The sequence below is a fragment of the Thunnus albacares genome, chromosome 12 (genome assembly GCF_914725855.1).
Source record: "Thunnus albacares chromosome 12, fThuAlb1.1, whole genome shotgun sequence".
Lineage (NCBI taxonomy): Eukaryota > Metazoa > Chordata > Actinopteri > Scombriformes > Scombridae > Thunnus > Thunnus albacares.
This window is the reverse complement of record NC_058117.1, coordinates 15875566-15894279: the sequence shown is the minus strand read 5'-3', so window position 1 is coordinate 15894279 and position 18714 is coordinate 15875566. Positions and strand designations below refer to the sequence as shown.

Sequence of the window (18714 nt, the reverse complement as noted above, 5' to 3'; positions counted from 1 at the left end):
AAGAAAATGTTTTACAATGATTTTTGACCAAAGACATTGTTTTTTCCAGTACCACATGTCTCTTAACAGTCATTTAAACTGTAAGGAATTGATTTAATGAGCAGCATTTCTGACAAAAGGAAACATCTGCTAGCTTTCTAAAATATCACTTTCTGTTTTATGCATCCCTTGTGATTCAGCATTCAAACTCATAGGTGAGCTATTAAGAAAACATAGAAAATGTACCCAGGCTTTTCCATCCAAGATGACATGGATGTTTTTACTACACAGAAAATGCAATGAGGAAAAACTGAATCACATATCCTATCCCTGTCTTTTCCCCTGAGACACTGCAGACACGACCATAAGGCAACAGGAAGTAACAGACTTCTTCTATCCAATTGATGGTCAATTTTCCCTTCCGATTACCATCAGTTAGCCATACAATGCCTGCGCAGAGGGTTCTGTAAAAGGCAGCCAGTCTAAATGAGATAAACACTGAGCTTTAATGAGGCCAAGATTATGGGGACAGGGGCGGGTCTGTTTGTCAATAGCCCCCTACAGAGCTAAATATGGATCATGCTTCATCATCCAAAACAATAATCTATTTCACTCCACTCTCATTTCTGTCATTCTACTGAGGTATAACAAGCTGACGAGCAGGTATTATGAATCATGAAAAAGACGACTCATGAAACACTGATATGGTTTGACACAAATGGGACCTTCAGCTAATATAGAAAAGACTACCACAGACATTTCAGACAAAAAAAACAGACCAATGAGCAAGATCTGCTTTACAAACTCAACATCTGACCAGAGGAATCTAAGTAGAGGAAGGAGACATGAAGCCCACTCTGTCTGAAATCTGGATTCAGCATTCAGCTGCAGTGTTTGAATACCATGCACTATTCAGTTGATAAAGCAGACAAACGCTCCAGTGTAAAAAGGGAGGAAATAATTAAAACCACCAGCAGAAGCCACACATTGAACTTGGATTAACTGATAATTATTTAATTATTCCTCCATCAAGATATCAGGTTATTTTCAGCCCAAATTTCAGCTATCATACACAAGTACTAACTAGCAGGCCAAAGATCAAAATCAAAACTGCATGACTGGTGCAGTAGTCAGAGGATGTGTATGTGTTGTCTTACAAGCATTTGAAAATAGCTACCAGTGGAAGATAACACAAGCAAACAGACAGACCCTTACTATCAAGTCAAATACGGTTTTTTTTTTTTTTTTTAAATAGAGAAACAAAAACAGATAGATACATTCTCTTAATACTACTAAATATTTTTCAGTGATATATCAACATCTGTTCCACTCATTTTTAAAGGCAATTGCTGAGGATCTCTAAATGGCTTTCAATATGTCTGGGACCGTGACCCATCCGCTTCTTTTAATCCCAGCTGCTTATTTACAACACCATCAGGGCCATGCTTTCTCTGAATGAAAACAAAAGGCACACCCATTTACCATCAAAATCTTTTGACCAGTTCCCATAAACTAAGACCATCACAAGTTGCTTTATTGCAGAGACACGTTTAAAAAAGAGATTAAAAAACAGATAGGAGAATTCTTAAATCTGCAAATCCAAAGTGTCATCATTTCCAGAAAATCCCAGGACCAGAAACTCCAGGGGGTTTCCGGCTCAAAATTAGCACATGAATTGGTTTGTGTGGTAGCCTTATTAGAGGGACTGCTAAAAGAGGGATTTCAACTGGCTGAACTGAGGTTTTCCTTCACACTATACTGACGTTTGTAGCAAAACAACTTCTAAAACATGTTTCATATGTATGTAAAAGATTTTATAAAATGCAACAAGGTGTATCACTGAAAATTTGACTAATTTAGCAACATTTTATAAAATAAATACTGGCACCTGTTTATAACCAGGAGTTTCTGAGGAGACATGTACATTTTAAGCATAAGAATTAAATTTGTTTAATTCAATTCATTAAGAAGTTAAGACATTAAGCACATCACCTTTTTTGGGTGGGGAGAGGGGGGTTGCCGTGACAGTGAAAAAGACAGGGATGCAATACAAGATGTTTCTGCAGTATGACCTTTGAATGGGCTCCAGTGTGTGTTGTTTTTACAGCGTTACAGGTTATCCTTGTTTGCTATGTTTAAATATCATTGTGCAGTGTTCTTATTTTTGTTTTATGCTCTTAGACTTCCCCAAATATCATTTTCAAGGCTCTGAAAAAACACACAACTGACTAGATTAAAAAGAAATCTAATAACACTGAGCCTGTTATTGGCTAATTTCTTTAATATCTTGTTGAGGGATACTTTGCTCCTCTGTGATCTGTTCAACTGATGTAAGATCAAATTCAGCACATCTAGCCTGTTAGAAGTGACAACATGAGGAGCTTTACATCCCTCATTTACAGACTTTTCACACGGAGGCAGGGAAGCTTAAATGAGGAGCTGAATATTAGATTAAAGTTGGTACGGGAAATGAAAGAAAACTACAGTTTCTATAAATAGGTGTCCTTCCATTTCAAAGAGTATGGGTTGCTACCTATTTTACCATGAAGGTCTTCATTCAGACGACAAGCTTTCAGAGGAGCAGATGGTGTCCTGTCTGGTATTAGAGGGGTCACAGCTTAAAAATCTGAAAGACAGCTTGAATAAACTGCTTCAACGCTAAATATTGTCTCCTCCCACTTCCACCAGAGATGACTTTGATTAAAATGTCAAATCACGTTAAAAACTATTCTGAAAGCAAAACCTGTCTTTTGTTCTCTTCATCTGCAACAACAACAAAAAAAAAACCCTCAGAAAAACTTGTGACATGTCTCCACACAAATGTCTGTAACAATCAAAACCAAACCAAAATAGGGAAGCTTTGGTGAGGTAAAGAAGAAAACAATCTGAAAGGAGCTGTTACATGCACAAGCAGCTGGGCCAAAGTGTCAAGCCCATTACTCCCCCACACCAAACTGAACAGAGTGAAGACACTACAACCACTGAATCAGCTGCCCAAAACAGAGATAACTTTTATGATCACCATTTGAATAATTTAATTCATTATTTTATGAAGACCATTGTCTAAGATACAAAGTCTGAGGTTTGGCTTGTGTCGTATTTACCTCACTACAGAAAGAGGATCTTGCTTGTTGTCTCTCATCATCTTCACAAGAAGGAACCCAACGTGATGCCATCATTCAACTTCACTTAAAATCCTGTTATCTGTGAACGCCCACATCGAAAAGGTATCTCCAGCAGGATGCAATGTAATATGTTCCGGTCGGTCCAATTCACACCTTCATTCTTGCTTGATTTCTTAATCCATCTGTTTGAGAGAGAGAGGGGATGAAAAAACTTGGGTTATTAATGCGTTTAGATTTGTTTAAAATCAAAGGCGGATTTGTGAATTAATGGCTCAGGTATGACTTCTCACATTGCTCAAAGGGCTGTAAAACAACATGAGGCAATAACTCAGTTGTTTAACGCACATAATAGTGGACCATCCCTACCTAATTCTGGACAATCAACATTATGCAACAGCCCTTAGCCTAACGCAATTTTCTACCTGATGTTTTTATATCTTGATTTTATAAAGCTTTAGACCGGGATGCTGGGCAAAAAAAGTACACTTAATTAACTAAGTTACCACCTTAAGTTTCGTAGACAAGCTGAAGACAGTGGTGTGATAGCAAACAACATCATCACCACATTATTCATGCAGAAACTATTAAGGCTTGTTGTCATCAGCTTGAAGCACAACAACGTGGATAGTCAACACTGCATAATGAATGGCCAGCAACAAGTGAATACAGACGGGAGGCAGGGCGAAATAAATGTCCGTCATACTTGAAATTAAGTTACAAGAAACCCATAAAACCGAGGTTATAGGTATAAATCACTTAAGTACGTTATACTCCCTATATCTTATTACTAATAACATCGGTTTCGTGATTTAAAGAAGGTGAATTTGGATTTTTTGTGGAGATCGATGGTCAAAGGAGGCACGAACAGAGCGTGTCGGGCTGTTGTTCTCAAACGACCAACTAAAGTAGCTTCTCCTTTGTTACTTTTAATAAAACAGCACCACAAAAATATCGATATGAGACGCTGTAGCCATTTTCCACGATACATACTTTGAGAACGCTACCTGTAAAGCTTGTAAAGTAGGTACAAAAAAGGCAACAGTCAAAAACCAACTGCGGCAACAGGCTGCTAGCGCTGCGGTTAGCATCCATGCTAACGGCTGGAGTTTGAACAAAGTTACCTGTGTAGTTGAGAAGCGTCATTACAGGCGGGCAACGGCGGCGGCGGTTGTCCATGAAAGCGAGGAGACGAAGTATAACCATAGCGTGGGAGCTCCAAGATGGTCAGGCGTTGTCATAATTTAATATATTTTGAGTACAAACGGCTTCCCGGTGATTATTCCAACCCCACTCAGGGGAGGCGCATGGTGCAGCTCTGTAGCTGGAATTTTTTTTTTTTTTTGCTTCCAGCGTTTCCAACTCTCTGGGAGTCCACCTTCGGTCAACAGGACACTCTGAGCCAATCAGAAGCGGCGTAGTATTTGATCGGACCAATCCCGTGCGAGCTTACAAAAAGACACCGCTGCGCTTCTAAAAGGTTGTGTTTTTCAACCGTTCCAGCCAACGGAGTTCAACCCAGCCGAGAGAGACCAAGCAGTCACTCTCTCTTCCCCTCTCTCTCTCTCTCTCTCAGGGGGAAATTATAGGAAACACTCACACGCTGTTCATTAAGTCCACAGTTCACTTACTGCTTTTCACAATGCTGTCCGTTTTCATTTAATTTAAACAACAAGGCTTGGACGAGGAGTCACATGTCCTGGTTCAAAGTGAGGTCGAGCAGGGCTGGCATGTGGATGGCAGTGGATGAGGAATGTGAGTTCACACATTCCACACAGCAAATAATCTTTGCTCTCATCGTGCTGCCATTAGCAGATAATTCAAATTAAATGTTTAAAAAAAAGCGGACACTCCCTTTACTACACACTAAATGAAGCCGGAGACTTAAAAAAGTGCTCAAATTCTCGGGGCCCTGACAAATGTCCCTTTTATTCCTCTCCCAACATAAGGGGCCACCTGTTCTTGGGATTGGCAGCTTTTGTTGCAGAGGTCAGTTTAGGGAGGAGACTTTCACAAAGCTGTCCTGTCCAGCCAGTTCTACTTCCAGTGGCTTTACTGTGGATATAAACCTGCTAAATAACTTAACAATTTTTGGCCAATTTCAGACAAAACATCTTTAACTACTCCCACAAAAAGTGTTTAAATATCTACACAAACACTCAAGTATTTAAGTACTATTTTGATGGGGTTTTTTTTTTTTTTTTTTACATTTTTGGCATACGTCTACTCCATTTCAGGGGGAAAATATTGTACTTTTTACTCCACTGCATCTATTTAACAGCAAGTTAGCAGATTTTTACATAAACATATCAGCTATAAAATGACACACTAACACTAATAGCTAAAACGAGCTTAGCCTCAACCAGCTACGACAGTAAAATGCTATTTACACATTCAAGCATCAGTAATAATCAATTCAACATTCACATTTTTCTACTACATACTACTACTACTTTTGATACTTTAAGTACATTTTTCTACTAATACCTCTGTGCTTTTTACTTAAGTAAAGGATCTGAATACTTCTTCCACAAGGATATTTGTTTCATACTATTTGACTGCTTCACCAAGATGTTATCCTCAGACCTAAATTCTGTTAAAAGGTCAGACAGTCAATTCACTGTAATTCCCAGCAGACCTCAGTACCAACAGAAAAACGGTCTTGTTGTAGCGCTTGGCGTTCCCTGCTTAAAGACTGGGAGTCATATGTCAGGTGTAGGAACACAGCAGTTCAACACAATGGACTCCTTTTTGTTCCTTTTACTAGTTCTTTTGTGGGTAACCTATTTTTTCATTCATGAATGGCAACCTGATGTTTACCAAGTTCGCCATGTTTCAGGATGCAGTTTTGGTCAGTCTTGGAATCAAAAAGACACAAGCAGTTGACAAAAAGTTTAGGGAGGGAAACTGACAAGTCCATGAAGGAGTCAGTTTTCTGTAACATTATGATCAGTAAAAAAATAAAACAAAACACCAGCTTAATACCATAAAACATACACTGCAAGGACTGTATAAAACAAAGTTATTAAAACACAACATTCAACAAGACGTTTTGATCAGAGTCCTCCTTTGTATATCACCAGCCTAAGAAAAACATGTGAGGTACACAAGATTTTTGTATCTCATGAGCTCCACCAGGACACCGCTTTAAACAGTTTTTATAAACATTTGAAAATACATTTATAAAATCATTTAAAAAATGTTAATAGTGTAGTGACACATTACACTAGAACACAGAAATGTTAAAAAATACTTTATTGTATGTTAAATTACTACTCTGCTGCACCTCAAACACTGAAAAACCAAAAAGAGGTAGTTATTGCTCTCAGCGTTTACAGAACTACTTTGAAACATTAGTAAAGGCAACGTACAGAAGAAGCTAAAATTGAGTTTCCTCATCACATTCACACAGATCATGATTATCACGTCCCTTACATTGCATACAAGGAGCATTTGCATTAGATAGAAACTAAAGCAAACAGCAGCAGGATCCTAGCATTAAATATTTAATCAGAATCTGTAAACATGAATTAAGTTGCAACTTTAAAACATGGTGAAAACGTGCTTGTTTGCTAAGATTATCAGTTAAATGTCTGTCTACTGTGAAAAAACGTTTCATAGAAGGAATGTTATAACAAAACAGGGATGCTAGAGATCAAATATCATGATAGCAGCTGTAAGTGAATGGCATCCCAAGAAAAATTTTCAGGCTTGCTGTGAGATGACATGTGTGTGACAGTCGCCTCTTTTGCCGTCCTTCATTTAAATCTTATATTTTGTCTTCCCACTTTCGCTGATCACACAGATATGCTGAAAAAAAGGAGGACAAACAACAAAGTCAGATTGGAGAATATGGGCAAGTTAAACATCTACCATAATCCTTACAGTACATTACTTTAAAATGACGTATTGCATGACAGGCAGTGTTAACAGACTCTTCTCATGAGCACTTCCTCGTAAACAGGACCACTGTTGTCTCGAATCACAAAAAAAGGTGCTCACTTACATTCAAGTCTCTAAAATACTCATTGTAGTCTAAGGCATATCCAACCACAAAACGATTGGGTATCTCAAAGCCAACATCTGAAATCAAAGACAAGAGGAACATTAACTGCAAGTTTTACCATAGACCACTGACTCACTGACTAACAAGCTTCAACTGTTTTAAATGTGACGGAATCACTGACTCATAAACACATAACAGGGTTGGTCAGATACATACAGTCGGGGAGGCATGCTGTGTTATGTGGCACTCTCTTCACAAGCAATCTGGGGGAAAAAATGAAAGCAGACTTTAGCACAGAATATCCCCTCCCACCTGTCGCATAGGTTGTCAAGGGGCAGAATTAATTTTAAAACCGTACCACCTGAAACCTGCGACACTTATTCTTTTTTTGTCTCTATCACTGTCTAGACTGGAAGGCGGAAATTCAGTGATTCACAAAGCAGTTCAACTAGGCTGGTTTTGTTTAGTGGGCCATACAGCCATAACTTACCCTGCTACTTTGATCATTTTGGGCCTGAAGGCTTCAACATGCTTCAGGAGAGTCTTCATTGTTTTTCCGGTGCCTACTATGGCCTGTGAAATGTAAGATAGAAAAACTGGGTTGAGAAGGCCTGATATTGCTAATGAGGAAATTCAGTCAAAAATAGATTCATTTCACAGTGTGATTCAAGTGAAAATGAAGAAGTTGGTCACACTGTACCCATATTACCAGTTATAAAACGAGCATTCTCTAAAAAAAACTGACTTCTACTGAAAAAGAGAATTTAAAAATCAACATGTGATGTTGTCACAAAAACACATCTGACCTCTCGCATTAGGACGAGGGGTAGTAGTGGTCGAATGTAGTCGCTGAAGTATGCTTTGTCATCTTTGTCATGTAAATGTATGTCAACATGCCCTACATATAGAGTGGATTGCCTATACACACTTACACTCAACATTTTTCAATAGTGACTAGACTGAGCGGAGGGTAAAAACAGGTGAAAAGAGCACTGGAGTGACCTGTTACTCAAGTAGAAATGCAATTTTTTGACTTGAATATTACTCAAAAAGTATGAATAGGTGAAAAAAAAAAAATCAAAAGAACATTTTATTCTACTTTTTAATTTTGGTTAGTCATGTATCCTAACTATTGCAGTATCAATACACTCTACTTTATATCCCTCTGAAATACAGTGCTGCTCCCCTAACTGAAGACTGTATTTTTAAAATGTTTCATATGCAAAAGCTTTTTCCACATATTGTCAGTGAGGAAAAGAAAACAAACAGCTAAATGGCACATCATCCAGACTGTGATGTGTAGCTCTGGCCCATTTAAGCATAGATAAGCTTACTACTCCCATCAAAAGTAATACAGCTGAAAGCAGAAATTAAAAAGTACAGGTACATGAAAATGTTACTCAATCACAGTAACTAAACCTGTATTAATTGATTTTATGGCCAATTGGAGGCAGCACACCAAGCTGTAAAGACAACGTTGACATATTATCACCTTATAAAGTTGATTTGGCTGACACGTTAGCAAACGGTTGCCTATTTACACATCCAGCAAACACTGAGCAGCTGTGGCTCAGGAGGTAGAGCGGGTCATACACTAATCGGAAGATCGGCGGTTCGATTCCCGGCTCCCCCAGTCCACATGCCGATGTGTCCTTGGGCAAGATACTTAACCCCATATTGCTGTGCTGTGTGTGTGAATGGTGAGTTTCCTCTAATGGGCAGGCTGGGACCTTGCATGGTAGCCCCTGTACCCATTGTATGAATGGGTGAATGTGATTTGTAGTGTAAAAGCGCTTTGAGTGGTTGGAAGACTAGAAAGGCACTATGTAAGTACAGTCCATTTACCATTACCATTTAACTTCAGCATTACTTTGGAGTCATGTCTCGGTCACCGGATGAATGGAAATCCAATATTTACTCTCCTTTTAGCTCTGTTTTGGTTTCCACCAACTCCTGAAGGCAATATCTGGCTCTTTACCTGCTAAAGGATCAGACCAGTTAGTCACTGTTGTTTGTTTGTAGTCACGTGTTGGGCAGGTAGTGTACTGTACTGGCTCCAAAAAGAAGTCTGAAATGACCCTTGTTCTCACTTGATTTATTACCTCAGTAAACCGTTTCGTAATGTGTTTATGGTCTCAATCGCTACCTTCATGTGATCTTCAATACAGCATGATATTCATTTTGTAAATTATGGTCTCATTTAATTTAAATTTGACGATAAAGCAGGGTATGTTTAGGGCATGGCTGTGTTGTGATTGACAAATCACTACCATATAACCACAGATTATAAGCATAGCCATAGCTGTCGCTATTTCAGTGTGTTTTCAGTTCATGAAGGTTAATTGTAACATTTTGATTGCCTAAAAAAGTCTCACTCCGCATTTGGTTGTACTAAAAGACCCTCTAACGAGTCAGATGTTCAGTTTTTTCCCATTTTAATCCTGTTTTTCGCTAGAGAAAATTGGTTAGCATTATCACAGTTAAGCATAGACTGTAAACTCACCATGCTAACCAAGCTAGCAGCTAGCATTAGGTTCAGATCCACTCTCTCATCCAAATATTGTCATTTCTCATCGCTTCTGGCTCCAAAAATCCAAGATGGCAATGGTCAAAGTGCCAAACTCAAGGCTTCAAAATGAGTCCACAAACCAATGGGTGACGTCACAGTGGCTACATCCATTATTTTTATACAGTTTATAAGTGTACCGTGGGTTCATCAGAGTTTTACTGAAAATGGCCACCTGCTGCTGGAAACAACGTTGGCAAGAGCGAACCATAACAGTAAAGATGAAGGTCATAATACCAAAACAATGAGCCCAAAGATGCATCAAAGCCCTGTTGAGCTGAGGTGAACCACGTCAGATGATAATTCTCTGTGGGTTTGCCACTATGAGCGACAACTTCTCTATTATACATAGTCATTTCATCCATTGTTAAAATAAAAATATTGATTAGAGCAGCTTTAAATGTGTTAATTTTCAATCCTTTTAAAAACTGCAATATCTAAAAGACACTTGTGATACTTAAGAATCAAATAAATCACAGATAGTCAAAAAAAAAAGATTAATTTGAAATACTGCAATAGTAAAAATGCCATTACTTTGCAATAGTAGTTGCAGTAATTCATTGACTATAAGGGCATATTCAAAGATGTCTGAGCATTGACTAAAGACTGCAGTTTCAAAATGTTAAATCATGTCTATATAAAGTAAGCAGTCATCACTGAATAACCAAAACGATTTCTTGATTGCAAATGTCATTTCTTCACAGTGCACCTATCCCCATTACAGGACTCAATTATTGTGCTGCTAACAAGAGAAAGTTTACCGTGGGATAATGGTTGGAAAACAAGTTCTCAAAGATTTCTCAAATGTAGGGCAGCTAATTAAAAAGTTTCCCACATGTTGAACTCAGGTTCTGAAAAGGAAAGAAAACTTTAAATAGCTCCTCTTGACCTGGATAGCCAACAACTGCAAGAAATACAATAGGCCTATTTGATGAAGAGGAAAAATAAAGAAGCAAAAAAACATGGTTGACTTACCTCAACAATCAGTACGTTCTTATGAGAGCATGTTGGGGAGGGAAGCAAACAAGTATTCTTGGTTAGGAACCGATAACAAGCTGCTGTATCTTCTGATCAATCACACAGACATTCCAAGATAACACAGACTAATGTAAAAAAAGCTACACAGATGGTTATCTAAACAGCAACACAGTACTCATTTACAGTTAAAAATAACAGTGAAAATTATTTTTGAATACATATTAACCTGTACTGCAAGTTTTTTCTCATACTGCAACAACTGAAAAGGAAACTCTAAAAGGAAATCATAATCTATGAGCATCTTGTTTTGGAAACGTGTGGAGGAAGAAGTGTTAAAACATGGGTTATCAACTGAGCCATACCCAATCACATTTATTAAACCAATCACTACATCAGTAAGACTTTTATTACATTTTATGATATCAATTATTACGCATGGAAATGAATTCAGCAGAAATATGTCAGCCTCATCCAGATTGGAAATCTGTGTTCCTGCAGTCCTTCTTTGAACGTCACAGTGAAATTGCTGAAATTCTGCAAATGTTTGTCTAATCAACTGGAGACAACTGGGCACTATTTATATTAAGAGTCACAATCCAAGCTTCACTTCAGCTTAGCTAGGTCAAGATAACAAAACAAACTGCCAAATGTATGCAGTGTACTCTACTTTTCAAACAAAGGATTCACTCAAGTATGCAGTCATGCTTTGTTTAGGCCTCATTATTCATACAGATTTAGGTAGAGGGTGGTAAACCTGGGAGGAATATAAAAGAATAAGCTTATTATTTATATTAAAGCCCATACAGAAAGAGGAAGCCACTGTCTGTTACTGTGGGGAGGTGAAGGATTAACTATGTAATGTGTTCCTTGTCACATACGCATCTCACTTCTTCCAGCAAAACATCGCAGCATTCAGTTACAAACGGAAGACTAAATTTAGTTGTACATCACAAGGGGCTCAGGGATTTCACAAGCAAACTTAAAATACTGTGAGAAAAGCAGCCGACAATGACTCAAGCTTACTACATCATATCCTATTCATGTTTCAGGCATCTATGCCACGCCTGGCTACAGGGTGATTTAGTGTGCGTGTGTACATGTGTGAGCGTGTGTTCAGTTAAAGGGTGTGTGTAACTGTGAGTGTTCGGATCAGCTGATTTATATTACCATATCAGAATACTCTCGCTGACTTATGACTTCTGTAGTAGGTTGAGTCATTTATCTTTGTTTACACAAACACACACACACACAGATATGTACGGATGTGCGGAGAGAAAAACAAGACTAACAGTCTACAGCGGTTCTACGAGGCTTCACTAGAGGCACAGTGGTGCCGTGAGCTAAATGCTTACATTAGCATTGCTCACAATGACAATGCTAACATGGTAATGTTTAGCAGGTATAATGTTAACATGTTGTTAGCATGCTAATATTTTCTAATTAGCACTAAACACAAAGCTATTTGATCATAAATCAAAGTATAGCACAAATTCAAACTTTGACCTGATGACGTTGCTAGATGAGAAGTCAACAACGTTATCACAGTTCTTCCTGAGGGGGACATGATGTCTGAGCCAAATGTCATGGCACTTTATCTGATCAAAACCACAAATGGCTACTTCATGGTGGTGCTAGCATAAAAAGTAAAAGATCACAAAATTCATTGTGATTCACCTTCTGGGAACCATGAATGTCTGTACATAATTTCATGGCAATCCATCCAATACTTCTCATGCTATTTCAGTCTGTACAACATCCTTGTGGCCGCGCCGCCAGCATTGCTACAAATGAAAAGTGCATACAAACAAGCTGCAGACAGGTCAGCACTTATATACACACTGCATAATTTCTTGATGTCTTCATTAGTTGAAGAAACACACAGACACAACCTGTAAATCTGATTGAATCTAAAATTATGGTGCACATCATCACACATTTTAAATTCTAAGTACAAAAACAATGCCTTCTCCGCATTGTTTTTCTAGCTGTATCAAACAAACAGGGCCTCGTCTCCTGCATACATTGTACTGAAGGACTGTTCTACTTTCAAAATAGACACATTTGATTTTTTTTTTTTTTTACATTTCCAGGGTTCAAGGTGATTATGATTCACCATCATTTTTGCAACACTGTAGAAGTACAGTATTATTGTTTTTACCAGTGGCTCCTAAACTGTTTTGTTTGTGACTGTTTAATTCAAAGCTAAGTCTACTTGCACCTCATCACAAAGAACATGTCTATGAGTTGTGAGAAGTTCAATCAAAGAATGATTTTCTCTTCTCAGACTGTTTCATTTGAATAGGAAAGAAAAGTCTGAAAAATAAAGCTCATTTTTGTGCAACAGAATTTTGCTTTTTCTTATTTACAACCCCAGAAATTCCTTTGCCTTTCCCCTTCAATTAATCTCATAACCCCTTATAGGGGTTGAGAATCACTGGTCTATACTGTCTGATCAAGACCCTTTAGTAAATATCAAACACGCTGACAGAGCTTGGTAACAGGATACACACACACACACACACACACACACAAACACACTCTAGTTCAGTGAGGAGTTGATTGTGATAACATGATAAACAGAAACACACATGAGCAGTGTGAGTCTGTGTCATTCTCCTGATCTGCTGTGATACCCAATCAACATATCCTCCCATTTACACTCTGATGCAACATTTAGCCTCCACCGAGATAAAGCAGGAGAAGCCTTTTTACCAATTACATGTGGCTCAAGAGAGAAAACAGTTGGTATCTGATCATTGGTGGGTTTGTCAGAAACTGCCATCTTCGATCTCCTTTACAGAAGCACTCAACCATTTCCTCAGGATGGAGAGGGAGAAGGCAGATTAGAGGGAAGGCTGCCCTCTTGAGGCTGCCATCCATCAATACTTTGCCATGCCACTTGTTTGAGTGTGTGTCTTATTGTAAACTGAGCTCATTATAATGTCTCGCTGGACTTAATAAATGAGCTGTTTTCAAAGATGATGAGAATATTACCTTTCCTTTTAAAAAAGACAGATCCTCTGCTCCAAGTATGTGAAGATCCTCTGTTGACTGATCATTCTGTGGAAGTAAAAACCCAAGAGACATATTTGTTAGACACTGTTAGTGCTAGTGAAAGTGACTGATAGTGCTAGTGAAAAATATGCTTTTCTGAAAAATGTGAACAAATCCTCCATTTAAAAGAAGTGATTGCTACTCTGATAAAATGTCTATCAGTAAAGTAAAGCACATAATTTGATGATGAGACTACATTATTGTGCATTTCATTGATAATTTCCATAGAGACAGGAACATTTATGGACAGGAATCGTCTTTGAACTTGAAATAAATGATGCATTTCAGGTCAAAATGTATTTTACAGAACAACACAATTGCATAATACTCGTTTCAAAATCTGTGGGTTTTTTCTCCTTTGCGTGGGCTGTCGTGACCACATGAAAACAGCACGGTCATGGCAAAGTTACACAAAGATACCACTGTCATAATGTTGTATAAAGTATAACTCACACATCTTCTGACTAAGTCATGGGACTCACAACCATCATGACTGATAATCTTAAGCATGAAAAGTGCCTTTCCATTCTCCCACACCCCTACTTAAGCCAAACTGTCAGCGTCTGAGTGCCTTCGATCACGCAATGGACAGAGGCTCACCAGGTAGCTCTTAAGGCGGATGAAGTGGACCCTCATGGGGATCGTGCGGTTGGAATTGCGGCTGAGTGCCTTGATCCTGTCCACCAGGTCGGCGCAGAACTGGTAGCCTCCTTTCAGCACGCACAGCACCACAATGTCATGGTCCCCCAGGTCATCCATGATGTTTCGTGCGAGACGTTCTGTTCTGTTAACAATGTGAAAAGTGAATTTTCTTCTTTGACAGCTCACACCGTGTTTGATTCACATAAGGACACTGAGCTCTCTGAGCTAATGATGCAAGTATTACATGTTCATTTCCCTCTACATAAAAGCTGTACTCTTGTATTACAGGCTTTTAGCTCAGGGTTGTGGGTGATCCAGGTGTGTAGGCTAACACAACCCTCCAGAAATTTCCAGCTGTTATCACGAGGACAGCATAGTGGCCTTTACAGTACATCCACCATGTTTTTAGTGCTGCTTGTTCTTTGTAAATTAGCAGAATATCAAACAAATGTTAATAGATTTAAATTAAAGTTGATGGAAGATTAGGCCATGGACCAAAGAACAAGTGAATATGTATGTATATAGCTTCCTTAACAATGTCTTAACTTTGCATTTTTGAAAAAAAAAAAAAATCACAGTTTTTCTCAAGAACTAGTTTATGAAGAACACATAGTTCTCATTTTACAGAATTCTGTGGATCTAATGAATGATTGAGCAAATTTTAATTAAAAAGTAGGAAAATTTGTCATTTAAATTCCCGCTTCAAATGTTTAGTTTTGTCTGATAGAGTGAATAACAGTAGTTACTATTCTATTAGTGATATACTGTATATTGCTATTGCTAAAACAAACTATACTGTACTCACTGAATAAAACATAAAGACACATAATTTACTATTACTGAGTAGTCGGGCAAAGATCAAGAATCAGATTACATTTTCTAGTATCAAAATTACAGTATATAGTGTGTATTTTTCATTTTGTGTCGTTGTAGCATCACACTATAAAGTCTAGAATGAGTGACATCCCCTAAATCATCTTATCTGTCAAAAGCCACGTAGTATAGCTTTAATGCAACCTGAGGAACGGCAGCAGAAACATCTGGAAAGCTCATGTAGCCCGCAGCAGCTCTTCAACACAGTATTTGTTAGACAGCAAGAAATAATATAGTGTTGTATACCTGTCCATAATAACGCCATGTGGGACGATGACACAGTCTAAGTCTCCGGAGTAGTGAGCAGGATAGCTGAACAGGTCTAAACTGTAGCCTGGCCAGTCATCGTTAATCTGGGAGATAAAGATGAACACAAATAATATATTGCAGTTTATGCCTGTAACTAGTAAAACCACACAAACGATGTTTGACTCTTGCTACAAAGTTGCAGACGTGCTTGGCTCAGCAACATCAGAGACACATGTGGCTCCAAAGGAAATAAATCTACAAGGTGCGCAAAGATATCTGATCTCCGCTGCAACCAAGCCCATGTGTGTATGTGTGTGCATCAATGAATGAGTAAACTTTTGTTAGAAACATATCCATTCCCTGTCCGGTTTTTCTTATTTAATTACCACAATCCCGCCGCTTCTTCCCTCGGATTGGACAGCGATGTTTGCCATGTTGTTTTCCGCCGACACAAAAAGGCCCCTTGTCTCAAGAAAAAGTGGTGGTGCAAGCTTTCACAAGGATTTGGCACCGCGGGGAGGGAAAGGGAGAGGAGGAGCATCGGGGTGAAGGAATGTTTTCAGTTTGTTTCTGGTGACTGGACATTTTGCACCCCTTTGTGTTGTGTTGTGCAGCGCTGCGGCCGCCAGGGGAGCTCTAACACAACACACGTCTGCAGGTCTGCTACTGGCGACCCACCCCCCCACCCCCTCCTCGACTGTCAATGTGTGGCTGTTCATCAATACATATAATATGATCAATAGGCGAGGGGAGGCCGGTCAGGAGGTTTAACACACAATCCAATGACAAAGGAAGTACTCAGAGACCTACTTTAGTAAAAGTAGCGATGCCACAATGTAAAAGTACTTTATTATAAGTCCTGTGTTCAACATTTAAAAGTAAATTAAAGTACATAAAATTAGTTATTATAAGTTATACTATTTGCCTATGTATTATATTGTATAAGTATGATTGTTGCATTGATGTAACACTAAAACATCCACTACCTACAAATTATACATATTTATATTAGTTTAAAATACAAAATGTGCAATAACATCTATACATATCATATCATCCATCACTGTCAAATATATATTCAAGCAGGCTGTATATACTGTACATAACCATATGCTGTATGTATATAAAGTAACTCATTACAGAGCCCATCAATACTCAATACTCTAACACTCCTTTGCACTACTTATAACCCTATTTACAAAAACATTGTATATAGACATTGTATGCTGTCCATTTGTTGTTTCTACATATAGCCTATATATCTATTATTGTCATCTACTTGCTTTTACATAATGTGATATGTTTATGTTTTATTCTCTTTGTTCAGCTTTGCTGTCCTTGTTTTGGCTGTATGTCTATGTGTATCTTGAGAGCCACTAGAAACCGGAATCAAATCCCCTCTATGTGTAAACAATAAAGCTGATTCTGATGTTGGAGCAGTGTTATAACGTTGTAGCCAGTCAGGACGGAGCTGATTTAAACTACTTTATGTACTGTTGGGTAGTTAAATCCATAACCATGCGTCATATTTTACAAGCTGATCAGATGTTTTGAATGTAAAATCTGCCAAGTAACTACTAAGTACAATACTTCACTCTGAAATGTAGTGGAGCAGAAGTATCAATTAACTTTCTACTTGCTTCTCTACAATACACAACTGACAATTATACACACTGTATTTTCTGAGAATTTGGGACAATGCCCTTCTTTAAAGACAGACAGAGACTCTGACAGTACTTTGAAGAAGTAACAGAGTAACAAACAAAGTGGGACAGAGAGATCAGCAGGAAAAGCAAGCAGAAAATATGTCATCACCCTGGGGACATAAAAAAAAATGGTTTCAGAGTTATGCAAGGGAAACTGAAAAAAAAGAAAGTGAAAAGTAGAATATTTGCAAAATTGTTTCAGTGGAGTAAATGTTATTGTTTGCTTATTGCAATCACACAATCTAATAGTAATAGTCTGGCTTTTCACTTAGATTCACAGTAAAAAGCACATTCATCATGTGAATAACAAGTAGATTTTTAAACAAATGTGTTGACATCGCCATCTTGTGGAGAGACAAGAGACACACTTATGCTTGGCCTATAGGCTTATGTTTGAGCCACGTTTTTGTGTCCTTATCAAATCAATTTATTCCTAATATAATTTAATATTACCAGTTTTTCCTCACTCATTTGTTCCCTTAAACATTGTCACATCTTGTCCCCATGAAACAAGTGAAAAACAAAGTCTTGTAGGCCTGTAATTTAAGAGATCTACATGTCACACCCAGTCTCTTGTGCATAGTATAATCCCAGTTTGTGTGACAGTGTGTGAACGAGTGAATTTTGGATGTACCACCCAAGGACTCATGTGGTCAGTTAGTTCAGCAGCAGCAGGGTCGGGGCTGTTGTGTCACTGCACATTAGAGCAGTGTGCTGGGCTCTGTTGAGAGGGTGAGACAAGGTGTCTGGGCCACCCACCCATGCTCCTCCACAGCAGCTGTAATTATAAACAGCGGTACAATGACAGCTGGGGAGGCAGATGTCAACAGCAACATTAGATTTCAATCAGCCTGCACAGTACCACCTCTGAGGAATGAGGAGGTGATAAAACCACGCTGCATGACAAAACCCCTCAAAAATGGGAGAAAAACTGTTATCATTCTCTGCAGAATTTATTGCACAAGATGTTGTTTTTTTTGTCTTAAACGATAATGCAGCAGGCTTGATGTTGCGATCATCACAAACAGACACAAAGCTCATGAGTGTGTAGCACTGAGCGATTGCTGCACAAGCCGGGAGATGTTTTTTGGGATGAAGTCTTGTCAGATTGTTTTTGATGCCCACTCTGTTGGTGAGATCAGGCCGGCTCCTTCGCTCCCCTCAGGGCGCAGGGGAGCAGTCTGGCCTTGGCATTTCACACTCGCTCAGCAGTCAAGGCCTGTGACCGTCTACAGACTTTACCGCCAACTGCTCCCTTATACCCTCACCCCTGTGTTTGGCCAATTATGAATATTCAGTTGCTATGAAAGTAATTCTGTCAGACATGCAACTGTCCAGCCAGATAATGTCAGCTGTGTTGTTTGTAGCATTTGAGGGGAGAATCTCACAAGGACGTGACCATTCTTCTCCTTTACTTTCAGATTTTGATAATATGATGATGACAAAAAGTAAAATCTGAGTGTAAGATGACCTACAGTAAATACAGTATATTCTTCCTTTCATGCTTTATTTCTTTCTATGTGTATCCAAAGCCTGATA

At 38.6% G+C, this 18714-nt stretch overlaps 2 protein-coding genes across 4 annotated transcripts in view; both read right to left on the bottom strand.

Annotated features, from left to right (window-relative positions):
- arhgap21b (Rho GTPase activating protein 21b) overlaps nucleotides 1–4474 on the bottom strand; it is a 39807-nt gene extending 35333 nt beyond the window's left edge. For both annotated transcript variants that reach the window (XM_044367522.1, XM_044367523.1), the window contains exons 1-2: nucleotides 4226–4474; nucleotides 3084–3286 (exon numbers count right to left, since the gene is read on the bottom strand). In XM_044367522.1, the coding sequence (XP_044223457.1) occupies nucleotides 3084–3158 (75 nt within the window). In that variant the 5' untranslated portion in view covers nucleotides 3159–3286; nucleotides 4226–4474. The remainder of the gene's footprint in view (nucleotides 1–3083; nucleotides 3287–4225) is intronic.
- Nucleotides 4475–6341: 1867 nt separating this feature from the next.
- Nucleotides 6342–16077, bottom strand: prtfdc1b (phosphoribosyl transferase domain containing 1b). Of its 2 annotated transcripts, XM_044369233.1 has the most exons (9): nucleotides 15856–16076; nucleotides 15467–15573; nucleotides 14306–14489; nucleotides 13646–13711; nucleotides 10649–10666; nucleotides 7598–7680; nucleotides 7324–7370; nucleotides 7108–7184; nucleotides 6342–6911 (listed from the first exon to the last, which is right to left on the bottom strand). In XM_044369233.1, exons 1-9 carry the CDS (start codon nucleotides 15901–15903, stop codon nucleotides 6864–6866), a joined length of 678 nt encoding a protein of 225 aa, XP_044225168.1. In that variant the 5' UTR covers nucleotides 15904–16076; the 3' UTR covers nucleotides 6342–6863. The 2 variants fall into 2 exon arrangements, with proteins under 2 accessions (XP_044225168.1, XP_044225169.1); XM_044369234.1 differs by lacking the exon at nucleotides 10649–10666 and having other exon boundaries at nucleotides 15856–16077.
- Between the last annotated feature and the right edge of the window lie 2637 nt (nucleotides 16078–18714).

Coding starts and splice junctions, on each gene's coding strand:
- prtfdc1b (XM_044369233.1), bottom strand. CDS start 15,903: ATGGCAAACATCGCTGTCCAATCCGAGGGAAGAAGCGGCGGGATTGTG. Junction 15,574..15,855: donor GAAGAAGCGGCGGGATTGTG/GTAATTAAATAA, acceptor TTTATCTCCCAG/ATTAACGATGACTGGCCAGG. Junction 6,912..7,107: donor AGTATTTTAGAGACTTGAAT/GTAAGTGAGCAC, acceptor CCTTTTTTTCAG/CATATCTGTGTGATCAGCGA.